General features: G+C 42.9%; 1 protein-coding gene across 8 annotated transcripts in view; it reads left to right on the forward strand.

Moving 5' to 3' along the window:
- The window catches only part of LOC137373579 (ovarian cancer G-protein coupled receptor 1-like), a 98223-nt gene that overhangs the window by 37247 nt on the left and 42140 nt on the right, over positions 1 to 18836 (forward strand). For 7 of the 8 annotated variants that reach the window (XM_068038554.1, XM_068038549.1, XM_068038548.1 and 4 more), the window contains one exon: positions 14359 to 15520. In XM_068038554.1, coding sequence (XP_067894655.1) covers positions 14495 to 15520 — 1026 coding nt within the window. In that variant the 5' untranslated portion in view covers positions 14359 to 14494. Of the gene's footprint in view, positions 1 to 9034; positions 9078 to 14358; positions 15521 to 18836 lie in introns of those variants that run through there. The other variant, XM_068038553.1, reaches the window with a different exon arrangement.

The raw sequence follows: 18836 nt of genomic DNA on the forward strand, positions 1-18836 counted from the left end.
AAGGGAAATCGTTAACAAAGTGAGTCTTGTTCCGATAGAAAGTTCGTCTGGGGAATTAATAAGGGAAAATATGGAGATGGTAGATGAATTGAAAATGTGTTTTGCATTAGTCTTCAATATAGAGGATACAAGTAACATCCCAGAAATAGCTGTAAATCAGGAAATGGAAGGGAGGGAGGAACTCAAGCAAATTAAAATCATCAGGGAAGTGGTGCAAACATATGAACATATGAATTAGGAGCAGGAGTAGGCCACTCGGCCCTTCGAGCCTGCTCCGCCATTCAATAAGTTCATGGCTGAACTGATTACTCCACATTTCCACCTACCCCTGATAACCTTCCACCCCCTTGCTTATCAAGAATCTATCTACCTCTGCCTTAAAAATATTCAAAGACGCTGCTTCCACTGCCTTTTGAGGAAGAGAATTCCAAAGACTCACGACCCACTGAGAGAAAAAATTTCTCCTCATCTCTGTCTTAAATGGGTGACTCCTTATTTTTAAACAGTGACCCTTAGTTCTAGATCTTCCCACAAGGGGAAACATCCTTTCCACATCCACCATGTCAAGACCCCTCAGAATCTTATATGTTTCAATCAAGTCACCTCTTACTTTTCTAAATTCCAGCGGATACAACCCTAGCCTGTCCAATCTTTCCTCATAAGACAGCCTGCCCATTCCAGGTATTAGTCTAGTAAACCTTCTCTGTACTGCCTCCAATGCATTTAAATCCTTCCTTAAATAAGGAAACCAGTACTGTACACAGTACTCCAGATATGGTCTCACCAATGCCCTGTATAGCTGAAGCATAACCTCCCTACTTTTGTAGTCAATTCCCCTTGCGATAAACGATAATTACGTGCTGTCCCTGCATACTAACCTTCTGCGATTCATGCACTAGGACACCCAGATCCCTCTGCATCTCAGAGCTCTGCAATCTCTCACCATTTAGATAATATGCTTTTTTATTCTTCCTGCCAAAGTGGACAATTTCACACTTTCCCACATTATACTCCATTTGCCAGATCTTTGCCCACTCACTTAATCTATCTATATCCCTTTGTAGCCGCCTTGTATCCTCTTCACAAATTACTTTCCTACCTATCTTTGTGTCATCAGCGGATTTAGCAACCATACCTTCGGTCCCTTCATCTAAGTCATTTATATAAATTGTAAAAAGTTGAGGCCCCAGCACAGATCCCTGTAGCACACCACTCATTACATCTTGCCAACCAGAAAATGACCCATTTATGCCTACCCTCTGTTTCCTGTTAGCTAGCCAATCTTCTATCCATGTCAATATGTTACCCCCTCACCATGAGCTTTGATTTTCTGCAATAACCTTTGACGTGGCACCTCATCAAATGCCTTCTGGAAATCTAAGTACAATACATCCACTGGTTCCCCTTTATCCACAGCACATGTAACTCCCTCAAAGAACTCCAATACATTGGTTAAACATGATTTCCCTTTCACAAAACCATATTGACTCTGCCTGATTACCTTCAACTTTTCTAAATGCCCTGCTATAATGTCTTTAGTAATAGCTTCTAAAATTTTCCCTAAGATAGATGTTAAGCTAACTGGCCTGTAGTTTACTGCTTTATGCCTCCCTCCCTTTTTGAATAAAGAAGTTACATTTGCTATTTTCCAATCTAACGGAACCTTCCCCGAATCTAGGGAATTTTGGAAAATTAAAACTAACACATCAACTATCTCACTCGCCACATCCTTTAAGACCCTAGGATGAAGTCCATCAGGACCCAGAGACTTGTCAGCCTGCAGCTCCAACAATTTGTTCAGTACCACTTCCCTGGTGATTGTAACATTCTTGAGTTCCTCCCTCCCTTCCATTTCCTGGCTTACAGCTAATACTGGGATGTTACTTGTATCCTCTATAGTGAAGGCCGTTGCAAAATATCTGTTCAATTCATCTGCCATCTCCTTATTATCCATTATTAATTCCCCAGACTCACTTTCTATAGGACCAACGCTCACTTTGTTAACTCTCTTCTTTTCTAAATATCTATCGAAACTGTTACTATCTGTCTTTATATTTCTAGCTAGCTTTCTCTCGTACTCTAATTTTATCTTCCCTATCAATCTTGGTACTGATTCATGGACAGTAGATTGGACAGTAGCCAATGTAACTCCTTCGTCGTGAGCCTTTGGAACTCTCTTCCTCAAAAGGCGGTGGAAGCAGAGTCATTGAATATTTTTAAGGCAGAGATAGACAGATTCTTTTTAAGCAAGGGAGTGAAAGGTTATCGGGTGTAGACAGGAATGTGAAGTTGTGGTTACAATTAGATCAACCATGATCTTATTGAATGGTGGAGCAGATTTGAGGGGCTGAGTGGCCACTCCTGCTCCTAATTCGCATGTTTGTATGTGTTGTGTTGTTGCTGATTAAGGAGAAAATGGGTGATTCCAAATTTTTCTGTTCTTGTATTAAGTGAGGAATTCCACACCCACCCACCTCCAAATTATTTCAGATGCTGGAAATCTGTCATAAAAACAGCAAATGCTGGGGATACTCAGCAGGTCTGGCAGCATCTGTGGAGAGAGAAACAGAGTTGACGTTTCAGGTCGATGACCTTTCATCAGAACCTTTCATTGTTGACCTGAAACGTTAACTCTGTTCCTCTTTCCACAGATGCTACCAGACCTGATGAGTATTTCCGGCACTTTCTGTTTTTATTTTGATAATTTTTCCCTTTATGGATCAGTGAGTATTTCTACAGATCCTTGCCTTGCAATGTATGATAGGTGGAGTAGTGTTCACTGGCTGCAACAGGAATGGATTTTTCAGTTAATGCCATTTCCTCACTCTACACTTTTCTAATTTATTTACTTGACTATTGTTAAGTAAAGGGAATTAATCCATGTAAAGTATAGGGATAGGGAGGAAGCCTTCCTTCTGGCATGGAAAACAAGGCAATCCTCCAGTTACTCTCTACAGGTCTATGCGTGTGTTCATAGAGCGGTTTCATTGTGGGTGTCAGCCAGGGCTCAGTGATTGCACTCTCTCTGAGTCACATGGTTGTGGGTTGGAAATGCCACTCAAGAGACTCAACCATGTATTCTCGACTGATGCTCCCAGCCCAGTACTGAGAGGGCGCTGCATCATCAGAGGTGCTGTCATTCAGAAGCAACATCGGTAGAATAAATTATCTGGTCATTTATCTAATTGCTGCTGTTGAGAGTTTGCTGTGTGCAAATTGGCTGCCCTGTTTCATACATTACAACAATGACAACACGTCAAAAGTACTTAATTGAGTAAAATGCATTGAGGCATCTGCTGTTGGTGAAACATGCTACAAGAATGCAAGACTTTCTTTCATTAATCCATGCAAAGTAGGGTCCTTGATGTCCATAGAAGCCCGTGTTCATTTTAGAGGGTTTACTGCAAAATGTGGGCACTGCTGGCGACAATCACAGTAAATCGTCATGATGGAGATGAGATCCTGGAACTTCCTCCCTAACAGCACTGTGGGTGTACCTACCTCACATGGACTGCAGCAGTTCAAGAAGGCAGCTCACCACCACCTTCTCAAGGGCAATTAGGGATGGGTAATAAATACTGGCCTAACCAGCGACACCCACATCCCATGAACCAATAAAAGAAAACATCCTTAGTAGGGGGAGTCCCTCATGCAATGGTTTATAAAGAACAATTCACCCCTCCCCCCTTTTTTTATTATTTTACGGGATGTGGACATCATTGGAAAGGCCAGCATTTGTTACCCATCCCTAATTGCCCTTTACAACTGAGTAGCTTCCCAGGCCCTTTCAGAGGGCGGTTGAGAGTCAACCACATTACTGTGGGTCTGGCGTCACATGGAGGCCAGACCAGATTTCCTTCCCTCAAGGACATCAGTGAAGCAGATGGGTTATTCCAACAATCAATGATTGTTTCATGGTACCATTACTGAGACTAGCTTTCAATTCCAGATTTCTATTTATTAATTAATTGAATTTAAATTCCACCAACTGCTGTGTTGGGATTTGAACCCGTGTCCCCTGGGAATTAGTCTGGGCCTCTAGATTACTAGTCCAGTGACATTATCACGACGTCACTGTCTCCCCGATGCCCTCCTAAAGATGCTGCTTTAATTTACCATGGCGCCGGGGAATTGAACCTCGGGGCTGGTGACCTAGTCTGTTAACTATTATATTGGGTGTCTCCTTTACTTAAATAAACCAGCTGGGAGCTATTATAGACTCAAGTAAATCCTTTCCAAACCCAACCACACTCCCTTAAGGCTAAAGCATCAGAAGAAATGTGAAGGAATTTGAAGTATAAGCCATTATTAGATGATACACCCTCAACTCAGTGTGTTACTGAGAGGAATTGGCACAGTTACTGAGCAATCAGTCCATTGCCCAACTTAACTGTCACCAGCAGACCTCTGTAATTAAACCTCCCTCGAACCCGGCCTTATTTATCATGTGGGTAACTTACATGAAGAAAATCTGGTTTACTAAAAAAAGCCTTCCATTACACAAAGCATTAAAAGTTTCTTTTAAGGACAATTCAGTTGTTCTTGGCTTGTGCCTAAGCTGATACTATCAAGTACTAGCACAATCAATGTTGTCCCATTGGGTATAACCAGGGATCCTGCCAGAAATTAGATACCGTTGGACTTCTCTTTGATACATCTGATGGAAGCAATCCCATCGTACAAACTAGATTCCTTGTTTCTGCGGAGTTCCATATACAGCCTAGCACCAACAGAGCATCAGCTGTACAATTTAACATTGCTCCAATGGCTCAGTGGGTTCATACAGTGGGTAATAAGACCAAAGTGAGCCCAGGTTCTAGCTCTAGATTGCAATGGGCAAGCCCATCTTACAAAGGGTGACAATAGGGTTGCTACAATTATCATTTCTGATTCCTAGGTCAATGCCAGGTGGTCCGTTTGGTTTATTCTTAATCAACTTTTCTGTGACAGTATGATGCAACTGAGTGGCTTGCTAGGCCTTTTCAGAAGGCAGTTAAGAGTCAGCCAAATTATTACATTGTTGTTATGGCATTCAAGACCAATCCTGATCACACCTGAGTTTCGAAGAAGGAGATGCTGGACCACAGTCAATTACTTGCGATGAGGGGATATGGGGAGCAAGTGGGAAAGTGGTTTTGAGATAGATGATCACTCATGATCGTAGGGCTGAATGGTCTACTCCTGCTCCTATTACTGATGTTTTTACGATTTATCCCCCTCCCTGTCCCAACATCAGGACAGACTACCAGAGGTGGCGACACAGTGGTATACACTTGGGAGGGAGTTGCCCTGGAAGTCCTCACCATTGACGCCAAACCTTATGAAGTCACATGGCATCAGGTCAAACATGGGCAAGGTAACCTCCTGCTGAATATCACCTACTGTCACACCCACCCCCCCCCCCCCCCACCCCCTGGCAGATGATAAATCAGTGCTCCTCCGTGTTGAATACCAATTGGAAGAATCTTTGAGGGCAGCAAGGGCACAAAATGTACTCTGGGTGGGGTCTTCAATGCCTATCACTAAGAGTGGCTCAGTAGCACCACTACTGACTGAACTAGCTGAGTCCTGAAGGACATATCTGCCAGACTGGGCCGACAGCAAGTGGTGGGAGAACCAACATGAGAGAAAAACCTAAAATAAAAACAGAACGTGCTGGAAATACTCAGCAGGTGAGGCAGCATCTGTGGAGAGAGAAGCAGAGTTAACGTTTCAGGTCTGTGACCTTCCTTCAGAACCCTGACTGCAGGTAATGGTAGAGTGGGGGATATGCTGGGCCATGAGTTTACAGATTGTGGTTGAATACAACTCTCTTGCTTCTGATGGCCCACAGTGCATCATGGATGCCCAGTTGTGAGCTGTTAGATCTGTTCTGAATCTAGTGGTGGTGCCACACAATACAGCAGGAGGTTTCTTTACCCATTAGATTAGATTAGATTAGATTAGATTAAAATAAAAGCAAAATACTGCGGATGCTGGAAATCTGAAACAAAAACAAGAAATGCTGGAGTCACTCAGCAGGTCTGGCAGCATCTGTGGAAAGAGAAGCAGAGTTAACGTTTCAGGTCACTGACCCGAAACGTTAACTCTGCTTCTCTTTCCACAGATGCTGCCAGACCTGCTGAGTGACTCCAGCATTTCTTGTTTTTGTTTCTTTACCCATGTTTGACTCGATATCATGTGACTTCATAAGGTTTGGAGTCAATGGTGAGGACTTCCAGGGTTCTGATGAAAGGTCACAGACCTAAAACTGTAACTCTGCTTCTCTCTCCACAGATGCTGCCAGCCCGGCTGAGTATTTCCAGCACTTTCTGCTTTTATTTCAGATTTCCAGTATCTGCAGTATTTTATTTTTATTTGAGGGAAAAACCTACCTGGCCTCGCCCTCATCAATCTACTTATCACAGATGCATCTGTACATGACAGTATTAGTAAGAGTGACCGCCACACAGTCCTTGTGGAGACCAAGTCCCATCTTCACACTGAGGACACCATCCATCCTGTTGTTTGGCACTACCACCGGGCTAAATGGAATAGATTCAGAACAGATCTCGCAACTCAAAACCGGGCATCCATGATGCACTGTGGGCCATCAGCAGTAGCAGAATTCTATTCAACCACAATCTGTAACCTCATGGCCCAGCATATCTCCCACTCTACCATTACCTGCAGTAAGAGGATCAACCGTGGTTCAATGAAGAGTGCAGGAGGGCATGCCAGGAGCAACACCAGGCATACCTCAAAATGAGATGCCAACCTGGTGAAGCTACAACACAGGACTACTTGCATGCGAAAGCAGCATGCGATAGACAGGGCTAAGTTAACCCACAACCAGAGCTCTAAGCTCTGCAGTCCTGCCACATCCAATCGTGAATAGTGGTGGACAATTAAACAAATAACAGGAGGAGGCGCGCCACAAACATCCCCATCCTTAATGATAGGGGAGCCCAGCATGTTAGTGCAAATGATCAGGCTGAAGCATTTGCAACAATCTTCAGCCAAAAGTGCTGAATGGATGATCCATCTCGGACTCCCCCTGAAGTCCCCAACATCACAGTTGCCTGTTTTCAGCCAATTCGCATCACTTCGCGTGATATCAAGAAATAGCTGAAGGCTATTTGGATACTGCAAAGGCTATGGGCCCTGACAATATTCGGGCAACAGTACTGAAGACGTGCTCCAGAACTAGCTGTGCTCCTAGCCAAGCTGTTCCAGTACAGTTTTTAAAAAATTCATTGAGTGTTACTGGCCAGGCCAGCATTTGTTGCCCATCCCTAATTGCCCTTGAGAAGGTGATGGTGAGCTGCCTTTATGAACCACTACAGTCCGTCTGGTGCGGGTACACCCACAGTGCTGTTAGGAAGGGAGTTCGAGGATTTTGACCCAGTGACAGTGAAGGAACGGTGATATAGTTCCAAGTCAGGATGGTGTGTGACATGGATGAGAACTTGCAGGTGGTGGTGTTCCCATGCATCTGCTGCCCTTGCCCTTCGAGGTGGTAGAGGTCATGGGTTTGGAAGGTGCTGTCTAGTTTAGAGATACAGCACTGAAACAGGCACTTCGGCCCACCGAGTCTGTGCTGACCATCAACCACCCATTGATACTAATCCTACACTAATTCCATATTCCTACCACATCCCCACCTGTCCCTATATAGTTTCCTACCACCTACCTACACTAGGGGCAATTTATAATGGCCAATTAACCTATCAACCAGCAAGTCTTTGGCATGTGGGAGGAAACCGGAGCACCCGGAGGAAACCCACGCAGACACAGGGAGAACTTGCAAACTCCGCACAGGCAGTACCCAGAATTGAACCCGGGTCGCTGGAGCTGTGAGGCTGCGGTGCTAGCCACTGTGCCGCCTAAGGAGCTTTGGTGCGTTGCTGCTGTTCATCTTGTCTCATTTTACCAGAACCTCAATGTGAAGTAGATTTGCAATCTCATTGGCTGAGACCTCAGTGCCTAATTTTGAGGGAATGTTGCACAGTCGGAGGTGCCGTCTTTCGGATGAGACGTTAAACCGAGGCCCCGTATACCCCTCACAGGGGAACATAAAAGTTTCGGTGGTGTTATTTGAAGGACAGCAGGGTGTCCTGAGCCAGTATTCATCCTGCAATGACCATCCCTGAAAAAAGTTTATCTGCTCATTGTGGCATTTGTGGGATCTTGCAAATTGGCTGCTGCACTACAGCAATGACTACATTTCAAAAGTACCTCAATGGTTGTAAAGTGTTTTGCAATGTCATGAGGTCATGAAATATGCTTTAGAAATGCAAGTCTTTCTTTTGATTGTGTTCTCCTAGGCAAAAATCCCTTAAAATATTTCACAAGAAAACAAGTCATTGATCAGAGCAGCCCCAGGCTGTATATGGCACAGTGTTGCAGTGACTGCTACCCGGAAGAGAGAACGTAGGCTCCTTTCACCCACTTGTACTCTTGCTGCTGCTTCGCAGAGGTAAAGGCAAACCACATTCTTGCAAAAGGTTGGCAGCAAAGTGTGGGTTCAAAGGATGAAAATCATAATCTTCACTGGCAATCATGCCAGGCCACATCGGTGCAGCATTGTTAAAAAAAAAAGGGAGAAATAGTGTCTGGTAGAAGACAGTTTGCAGGAGAAAGCTGTAAATAAATTAACTTTTCATTTATCTCTGAGATCTGTTTGCTGCAATAGTCCAACAACAAACACCACCCTTCAATAACGTAACTTGGGGAAAGTAACGTGATGTATTTTGACATGATATGGGCATGGTATTTAGCAGATAGATGATTAAGTAGCATGTCATCTGAAAAGTGAAGTTGTGACTAGTCTTAAGCAGTGCACATTAATCACATTTGAGTTATTGATCTAATAATAAATATTCCTTTCAGCGACTTGTTAATTTACTCTAGCTCTCTATTGCCTTGGGCCGATTTTTTTTTATTCGTACATGGAATATGGGCGTCGCTGACTAGACCAGCATTTATTGACAATCTCTAATTGCCCTTGAGCTGAATGGCTTGCTAGGCTATTTCAGAGGGCATTTAAGCGTCAACCACATTGCCGTGGATCTGGAATCACATGTAGGCCAGACCAGGTAAGGACGGCAGATTTCCTTCCCCAGAGGACATTAGTGAACCAGATGGGTTTTTACAACAATCGACAATGGTTTCATGATCACCATTAGACTAGTTTTTTAATTCCAATTTATTAATTACCTACCACTCTGCCACTAACATAGCCAATTTGCATAAAATGGTATTAGTTTTGTTGCCAAGAATTAACTCCAAGGATGAATTAAAATGGAACATTCTGGAAATGATCCGCAGATTGAGCTGTGGTGTATTCCCTCTCTGATCTTCTTTCCTCCTTCTCTGGGATCTCTCCACAAGCTGCTAGGCATGATTCAGTAACATCCCAATCTCTGTACAAACTGAGCCACCGAGAAAGGTGGGGAGGAATGGTTGAATTTCTGCCAAATTTCCTCCAATCGCCTGACATGACTTGGGCAAAAAAGTCCATGGAATTCCCGGGAGAAACAGGACAGACTCAGTTATCCCAGATCAGGAGTACCCCAATTAAATAAGTCTGGGAGCTTCCCGGTCTTTGTAACTCAGTGCGGCTACCCACTAAGCTGATGGGGGCAGCTTGCTGCTGAGTCAGAAGGTCATGGGTTCTCCATCCGCTCATTCAGGTGGATGCAAAAGATCCCATGGCACTATTTTGAAGAAGAGCAGGGGAATTCTCCCCTGTGTCCTGAACAATATTTAACCCTCAACCGACATCACAAAAAACAGATTATCACGTCACTATCTCATTGCTGTTTGTGGGAGCTTGCTGTGCGCATATTGACAGTAGCTTTTTCCTACATCACAACAGTGATGGCACTTCAAGCTCTAAAGTGCTTTGGGATGTCCTGCATTCATCAAAGAAATGCAAGACTTTCTTAATTGCATACCTCTAGCATTCAGTTTTCCTTTCATATGTAAAGAGTAATGGTCTGTCAGTTTAATGAGCATGAAATCAAGATCAGGAAATGTGTGATAAAAGTAGATACTGAATGAGATCATGCTGCTACTGGCTGTAAAGAAATAATAACAGAAAGGACTGCAAATATAGGGCAGGCCCGTCGGTGACTGAGAGAGGTGGGGAGGACAGGTTAACATTTAGTTGGAACTGTACTTATCGGGTGAGAAACTGATCAACACAGAAGGGAGCGGTGAAAGACAGAGGTCAGATGTACAGATAGGCTCACAATTCTATAACCAAAGAACAAACCTGCATTTATACAAAGCATGTCATATCCTCAGGACATCCCAAAGCCAACTAATTACTTTTTTAATGAGTGGATTAGATCATTTTTTTTAATACATTCATGGTATGTGGGCATTGCTGGCAAGGCCAGAATTTATTGTTCATCCCTAATTGCCCTTGAGAAGGTGGTGAAGGTCGTGGCTTTCTTCAACGGCTGTAGTCCATGTGAATTATAGATTTTTTTTGTAGCAGTTTTGATACAGCTGAGTGTCTTGCTAGGCCATTTCAGAGGGCAGTTGAGAGTCAACCACATTGATGCGGGCCTGGACTCACATGTCGGCCAGACCCGGTAAGGACGGCAGATTTCCTTCCCTACCGCACATTGGTGAACCAGATGGGTTTTTACAATAATCTGGTAGTTTGATGGTCACCATTACTGACAATAGTTTTTTATTCCACATTTACTTAGTTAACTGAATTTAAATTCCCCACCTCCTGTGGTGAGATCTGCTATCATGGAATGGTTGAGGTGAATAGCATCGTTCCATTTAAGGGAAAGCTATATAAATATGTGAGGAAGAACAGAATAGAAGGAGAAGCTGATGGGGTGAGATGTGTGGAGGCATGTGTGGAGCATAAACACTGGCATAGACCAGTTGGGTCGAATGGCCTGTTTCTGCGCTGTACATTCTATTTAATTCTCTGCTATATTCATTGCCCATCCCTAGTTGCCCTGAGAGTGATATGGAGTAGAAGATTGAAATTCAAATGGATTGGATATAGACAGGGAGTGGGGTGAGCTAAATTGCTCTTGCAGAGAGCTGCATGGACTTGATGGGTCAAATGGCCTCCTGTGCTGTAAGCATTCTATGATTATGATTCTATTCTCAGAAGTGACAGTGGGGGCTAATAGCTAAAAGAAAATCATGGGGAAAGAAATAATGTTTAAAGCAATAAATAACATGCATGAACTGCAAGGCAGATTGTGCGAAATAAACCAAGGGAATTGGAAGCAATTATTTTACAGGGAGCTCTAGACTTAATGCATTCAACAGAAACCTGGCTACAAACTGGACAAAGATGGACAATAAATATAAATAGAAGATACAACAGGAAGTGGAGGGTGTGGGAGTGAGGGAATAGAAGTCATTATTGTTAGATAGGAAGCCAATTGTACACAGGATGTTCCCACAAAAAACAGATGAGATAAATAACCAATGAATCTGCTTTTGGTTGTGTTGGTTAAAGAAATATCATTGGCCAAAAAAAGCTCCCATGCTGTCCATTGATTAATGCCAAATAAACAGGAAAACGGGGTCCCGGCATCACCCAAAATTGCAACACGCCCTCAATACTAGACTTCCAGGTTGACTGCTGTACTGAGGGAGTGCTGCACTGTCGGAGGTGCTATCTTTCAGATGAGACATTAAACTAATCAGCCTCTCTTAGATATGCGCCAACTGTGCCTCTGAGTCCAAAGATTGTGAGTTCAAGTCCCATTCCTGAACTTGAGTACAACAATCTAGGCTGACGCTCCAGTGCAGTACTGAGGGGATGCTGCACTGTCGGACGTGCTGTCCTTTTTGGATGAGACATTAAACTGAGGCCCTGCATGTCCTCTCAGGTGGGTGTAAAAGAACCCATGGCACTATTTTGAAGGAGAGCAGAGGAGATATCCCCAGTGTCCTGGCCAATAATTATCTCTTAATCAACATCACAAAAACAGGTTATCTGGTTATTATTACATTGCTGTTTGTGGGAGCTTGCTGTGCACAAATTAGCTTCCGTGTTTCCTACATTACAACAATGACTACACTTCAAAAGTACTTGTACTGGTTGTAAAGTGCTTTGGGACATCCAAAGGCTGTGAAAGATGCTTCACGGCACAGAAGTGCCGGGATTAGATCATCTGCTGAAGACGTGGAGTGGAATTTGAAGTCATGACCGTCCAACTCAGAGATGAAGCAAAATGACCACTCAACCATAAAATGTAGCAGAATTTTTTTTTTGTTATTTCATTCTCAAGATTTGTGACAGTGAAAAGGCTTGCAATCATTACCAATCACTAACTGGCCTGAGAAGCTGGTGGTAAGCTGCCTTCTTGAACCATGTCCTAACTTTGTAACAATCTTTCGCAACTGTGTGGCTTCCTAGGTTACTTTAGAGTGAACCGTGGGACTGGAGTAGGCCAGACCAGGTAGGGACAACAGGCTGTCTGAAGTAAATGAATGAACCAGTTGGGATTTTTATGGCAAGCCTCCTGGTCACAACTTAGCTTATTTATTGGACCTGTGGGCTACTAGTCCATTACTATTACCATTGCACTACCATAACAGCCAGTATACTGTACAAAGTTCATCTCAGATAGGACCTTACCTGAAAAGCACTAATTAAAGGAGCCTAAACTTTGTGTCTCACTTAGTTCCAGACCATGGAGCTCCTAAATTACAAAAGTTAATTTGCAGCAAAAGGGGAGATGGTGGTGTAGTGTTAATGTCACTGGACTAGCAATCCAGAGGCTCAGGCTAATGCCTGGGAACAAGGGTTCAAATCCCAACACAGCAGCTGGTGGAATTTGATTCAATTAATTAATAAAAATCTGGAATTGAAAGCTTGTCTCAGTAATGGCGCCATGAAACTATCATCGATTGTTGTAAAAACCCATCTGGTTCACTTAATGTCCTTTAGAGAAGGAAATCTGCCATCCTTACCTGGTCTGGCCTACATGGGATTCCAGGTTGACTCTTACCTGCTCTCTGAAATGGCCCAGCAAGCCATTCAGTTCAAGAGTAATTAAGGATGGGCAACAATGCTGGCCTACCAGCGATGCCCACATCCCATGAAAGAAAAAAAATCAAAATCCTGGAACTTATTCCCTAACAGCATTGTGGGTGTACCTGCAACAGAAAGACGGCAATGATTCAAGAAGCCAGCTCACCACCATGTTCCCAAGGGCAAGTAGGGATGGGCAATAAATGCTGGGTGTTAAACATCATGAAGGGTTTTGCTAGAGTGAATGAAGAGAGGTTGTTTCCGGTGGTGGAAGGTTCAGTTAGCAGAGGCCAAAGATTTAGGGTAATTGACAAAAGAATCTGAGGCAAGTTGAGGATTTTTTTTTAATGCAGCGAGTTGATGTGATCTGGAACGCGTTGCCTGAAAAGGCAATGGAAGCAGATTCAATAATAACTTCCAAAAGGGAATTGGATAAATACTTGAATGGGGAAATTTGCAGGGCAATGGGAGGGGAGTGGGACTAATTAGGTAGCTCTTTCAAAGAGCCAGCACAGGCACGATGGGCAGAACAGCCACTTTCTCTGCTGTATCAATCTATGATTCTACCGATAGGATGATTTCAACACAGTGACAATGGAAGGAGAGGAAGAGCGACTTAGATGTTATCATTGAAAGTTCGAAAGCACTAGAAGAAAGTTGTGAAAAGAAGTGACCATAATCTATAAACAAAGTAGAGGAAGGCGTAAACAAATTGATGCAATTAGTGGAGAGTAGTGATGAGAAAAGGACCTAACAGATGATATTGGATGACCAGTTTTCAATTTATAACCTGCTTAATAGGTTGTGAGGGTTGGCAGTAATGCCTTGCCATTTATCAGAGCAGTAATCGAGTCTTGGAATAACTTGTCCTCTATATAATTGATGTTAAGGACTGATGTCTGATCTTATCGCTTTATTAGTGAGTGTGTCCCAGCTTTCATGCCTCTGTACACAATAGGTGGTTTGGACAAGTTGGGTTTTGAGGGGATATGGGTTGCACGATGATGGGAGGACTGAGGGAAGAGCGTTTGAGCTCCTGAGGATGAATGAGTTAGATTAGAAAATACTGCAATATGTATTGCTTTCAATATGAATGTGGACCTAGACAGGAGCAAGAATATCCACACATAGTGGAGCAGTACCAACAAAGGACATTTCAGTGAGTCAATAACTCTAACATTATGGATAAAATAAACAGAGACAATCCAGTAATGTCTTTGCTCTGATCTGAATCCTGTTAACACTAAGTTTTTCACATAACCGAGATGCCGGTACATTTAATGAATGATAAGTTACTGTAACTGCAAATTATGAGGTTGTTTCACAGCTTCTCTGTCTTTCTTGCCCTCCAGCCACATAACATTCAACAAAGAAGAAGTGTAAGGAAAACTATCAGGACAAGTTTGATACCATAAACAAGACCATTGCCAGGGAACAAGAACGAAGATAACCTTATTTAAAAAAAAAGTTTCAGTATTGCATTAAACGATGGCCAACTGTACTGTCGACCACAGTATCCACCAAATCCTGTTTCCCGCAGTCTACATCTTCGTCTTCATCATCGGCCTCCCGACTAGTCTCCTGTCCCTGTATCACAGTTACCAGCAGATCAGACAGAGGAATGAGCTGGGAGTCTACCTCTGCAATCTGACCATCTCAGACCTGTTGTACCTTATTTCCTTGCCCTTGTGGGTTCAGTACATGCTGCAACATGATGACTGGATCTTCTCCGCGATACTCTGCAAGCTCAGCGGCCTGCTCCTCTACCAGAATATCTACATCAGCATTGGCTTCCTCTGCTTCATCGCCATTAATCGCTTCCTCGCCGTGGTCTACCCTGTGAACTATAAATCCTTACACACCATGAAGTCCGCAGTGCTCATCAGTGTTATCATCTGGCTCAAGGAGATAGTGGTCTGCACCATTTACCTAGGCTCCAAGGTTCTCAGTAAAGATGAAGAGAATGACACCTTGTGTTTCGAACATTATCCTCTGCGCCAAATAGACATAAATTTAAATATTTATAAGCTCTCTTTTGGGTTCTTTCTCCCTTTGATTTTATTAATCTACTCTTACTATAAAGTATTGACTGTTGTCCAAAAGAGCCACGGGCTTGAAGGAGAGCGGAAACTAAGAATAAAAAAATTGGTGTCTGTGACCATCATCATTTTCCTGGTTTGTTTTGCTCCTTATCACATTTTCCTCATGGTTCGGACAATATTTGAGCGTGGCTGTGACTTTGCTGACAATATTTTTGAGGTTTACCATTTTGGGCTTCTGCTGACGAGTTTAAACTGTGTGGCCGATCCCATCTTGTACTGTTTTATATCTCAGAGTTCACAGGGCTGGTTAGCCAGGTTCCTGGATCCTGTTACAAATCTCCTTCCTGGCAGAAAGAGACGAGGAACTGAGATCTCAGAGATGAGGATCAAATCAACAGCTACAAACAAAACAATTCTTTTATATCAACAGGACGAGAAACAGGAAGAGGAAGGTTGCAATATTTCAGCAAAGGTGTGAATTGCTAATTAAATGTCCACTGGGATTTCAGAAAAGATAGCAAATGTACTTAGATGTGTAAAAGTATGATGTGTAATGGAGGCATATTTTCAGGACTGTCTGAACATTTCAGTCTATGTGTGTTGGGGATATCTGTATGTGTCAGGGGATATCTGTGTGTGTGTATCTGTATGTGTCGGGGAATATCTGTGTATGTATATCTGTTTGTGTGTGTATCTGTGTGTGTGTTGGATATCTGTGTGTGCATATCTGTCTGCGTGTGTTGGGATTATCTGTGTGTGTGTGTATTGTAATATTACTTGCTCCTTTGGTATGTTAACTATTGTAAGATTCACAGGACTACAAGTAATATCCAAACAAAAAGTGGGTTTTATTAAAAATTAACTAGAATATATAAAAACAATTACTGCATGGACCACATCTAAACACATCTCACCCTGTTAGCTACACCCACAAATCCTTGGTCATGTGTGATGCAACATCACTTCCTCCAGTGACCTTCACTTACAGCCTCTTAAGGTGGTCTACTCTTAAGGTTATCCCACAACATTCCAGTTTTTCCAAAGATAAAAACAGATGTACAATATACAATGATGTTGCTGTTTGGACTAACTATACATGATTGAAACAAAATGTTATTTACAAGTGAATAAGTTTAACACTCTCTAAAACGTAGAGAAAGTTTGCTTATTCGTCCTAAACTTGTTATCATGAACATCTTTCCAGCGTTGGGTTCGTCTTGATGACTCCGAACTCTGGTTAGCATGTTCTTCCTCTGTGCCTGTAGCCTCCGTACTTTCATCTTCAGACTTTTTCTTTGAACATGTCTGCGATGCCACAAGGTTGCCACATGTAGTGTTGTCGTACAGCTCTCTGAGTTGACTGCGGTTCTGTCTGAGAGTCACACCATTGGGTGTCTGGACCTCGTACGATCTGGGCTGGTCACATTTCCTGGCAATCTATTCTGGATACCAAGTTCCTGACGCATGATTGAGGTCTCTGACTTTCTGTCCTACTCGCAATCAAGCTAATTCTGGTCCTACTTGCCTGTCATATGATGCCTCATCTTCTCTAGTTTAGACGGAAGTATATCTTTTATTGTGGAGATGATAACTGGGCAGGGTAATTCTTACCTGCCTTCCAAACATCATCTCTGCAGTTCACGGTAATCCCATGTCTGATGGAGTAGCTCGGAGGTGCAGCATTGCAATCTTGAAATCTTGTCCTGACTGCCTGCACTTTAAGATTAGCCATTTGATGGTGTGTACCATGCGTTCAGCCATGCTGTTGGACTTTGGATAATGTGGCGATGATATCATGTGATGGACTCCTCACCTGGTGTGCATGTCTTGGAATGGTCTTCCTGCATATTGCGGCCCATTATCGGAGATGATTTCTTCTGGCTCATCAACTAGGCTGAACAGAGCACTGACCATATCAGCTACCACTGCACTTGATGTATCTCGGAGTTGCCTGATGATCGGAAACATGGTGAAGTAATCCGTAACGAGGAAGAAATCATCACCTTGAATGTGAAATAAATCTGTCCCAATCTTCGCCCATAGATACCCCCACAATGAGTCAAGTGTTCCTTCTGTTGATGTGATTGACAACTTTGACATGCCTCACAGGATTTCACCACCGTCTCAACATCACTGTTGATTCCTGCCAGTACACCATCTCTCTGCCCTTGATGCAGTTGGGTTAGAATATCAGAATACAGAGCTTTGGGTATCAGGACTTGTTTCCCTTTAAAAAAAATCACCCCCTGTAATATACCAAGCTCGTCTTGACACGGCCAGAAACAGCGTAGATGTTCTGTTACTTCCTGTATGGTGTCAGGCCATCCTTCCATAGTCACCTTCCACAAAAAGCATAAGATAGGGTCACATGCCATCTCATCTCTTAGTTGCTCACATTTGTGGAGTCCAAAACTCATGAGGTCGATCTTCAGGATATCCTCAATCTCAGTATCCATACCTTGGACATGCAAATCTGCTGAGACATCTGCATCTTTATTTGGGTTAGACCAATGTCCTTGTATGCTATAAGCTTTGCACTGGTCCTGGTATGCTAGACAACTGCGAATTGGGTGAGTCAGGCCACATTTGCCACAAGGCTTAGCAGACTTCTGAGCCTTGGTTACCATACCGGTTGTGGTAGCCGCCCCAACGCTTGTAACTTTTGGTGCCCAGCCATGATAGTTTGAAATTTCCTTCCATTATTGTGTACTGCCCTTTCTTCCTTTCGAGCAGGTCTTTTTGAAAGACCTCTATTGGGGTAGTCCAAATACTAGCTCTACAATTCCTTCCGACAATTCAATATCTGCGAAGTTGCATTCTTGAGCTTTGTCTCGGCACCTTGCAACAAATCAGTCAATGGACTCATCTTACCTTTGCCGGTAGGTCATTAGCTCAAGCTAATAAACTCAGAAATTGACCTTGACCTTCGGTTCCTCATCCAGGAATGTCCACAGTCTGCTAGGGTCCTTCTCATCCTCAACTGCCAATCCTGATTTTTTTTTTAAAATTTGTTTTGTGGGATGTGGCCCACTGGTGAGGCCAGCATTTATTGCCCATCCCTAATTGCCCTTGAACTGAGTGGCTTATTAAGAGTCAACCATATTACTGTGGGTCTGAAGTCACATGTAGGCTAGACCAGGCAAGGATGGCAGATTTCCATTGCTTGATCATTGATGATCAATCAATACATTGAGTATATTCAAGACAGAGATAGATGGAAAGACATTAGTGAACCAGATGGGTTTTTACAACCATCAACAATGGTTTCATGGTCATCATTAGGCTAACTTTTAATTTTAGATTTATCAATTGAATTTACATTTCACCATCTGCCATGGTGGGATTTGAATCCATGCCGCCAGAGCATTAGCCTGGGCTCTGGGTTACTAGCCTTATGACATTACCACTATGCTACCGCCTCCCCTTGATCTATTGCTTGCCCTGTGTAAACTTGATTTTGATAGCTTGTTTCTCTGGGTTACTCACTTCTTGATTCAGGAAACACAGTTCTATTCACTGTTGAAACAACTTAAATTCAGCTGCTAAGTCCGACTCTTTTTAATCTATAATTGGATATCTGAAAGCCATTTTGTTAATGATCTTGCTTTTTTAAAAATAAATGAATAGGATTCTTGCAGGTTTTCTTTTTCAAAGACACACTTCTTTGTTTCTTGTTTCAACAGATTTTTTTCTGCAGGCTTGCTCCTTTAAAAGTGAGACTACATCATTTTTTAAAACAAAGAGAGCAGCTCTTCATTTACACAGCTGAGTTTTTTTAAACCCAGGGA

This window comes from Heterodontus francisci, chromosome 9, assembly GCF_036365525.1.
Source record: "Heterodontus francisci isolate sHetFra1 chromosome 9, sHetFra1.hap1, whole genome shotgun sequence".
Taxonomy (NCBI): Eukaryota; Metazoa; Chordata; class Chondrichthyes; order Heterodontiformes; family Heterodontidae; genus Heterodontus; species Heterodontus francisci.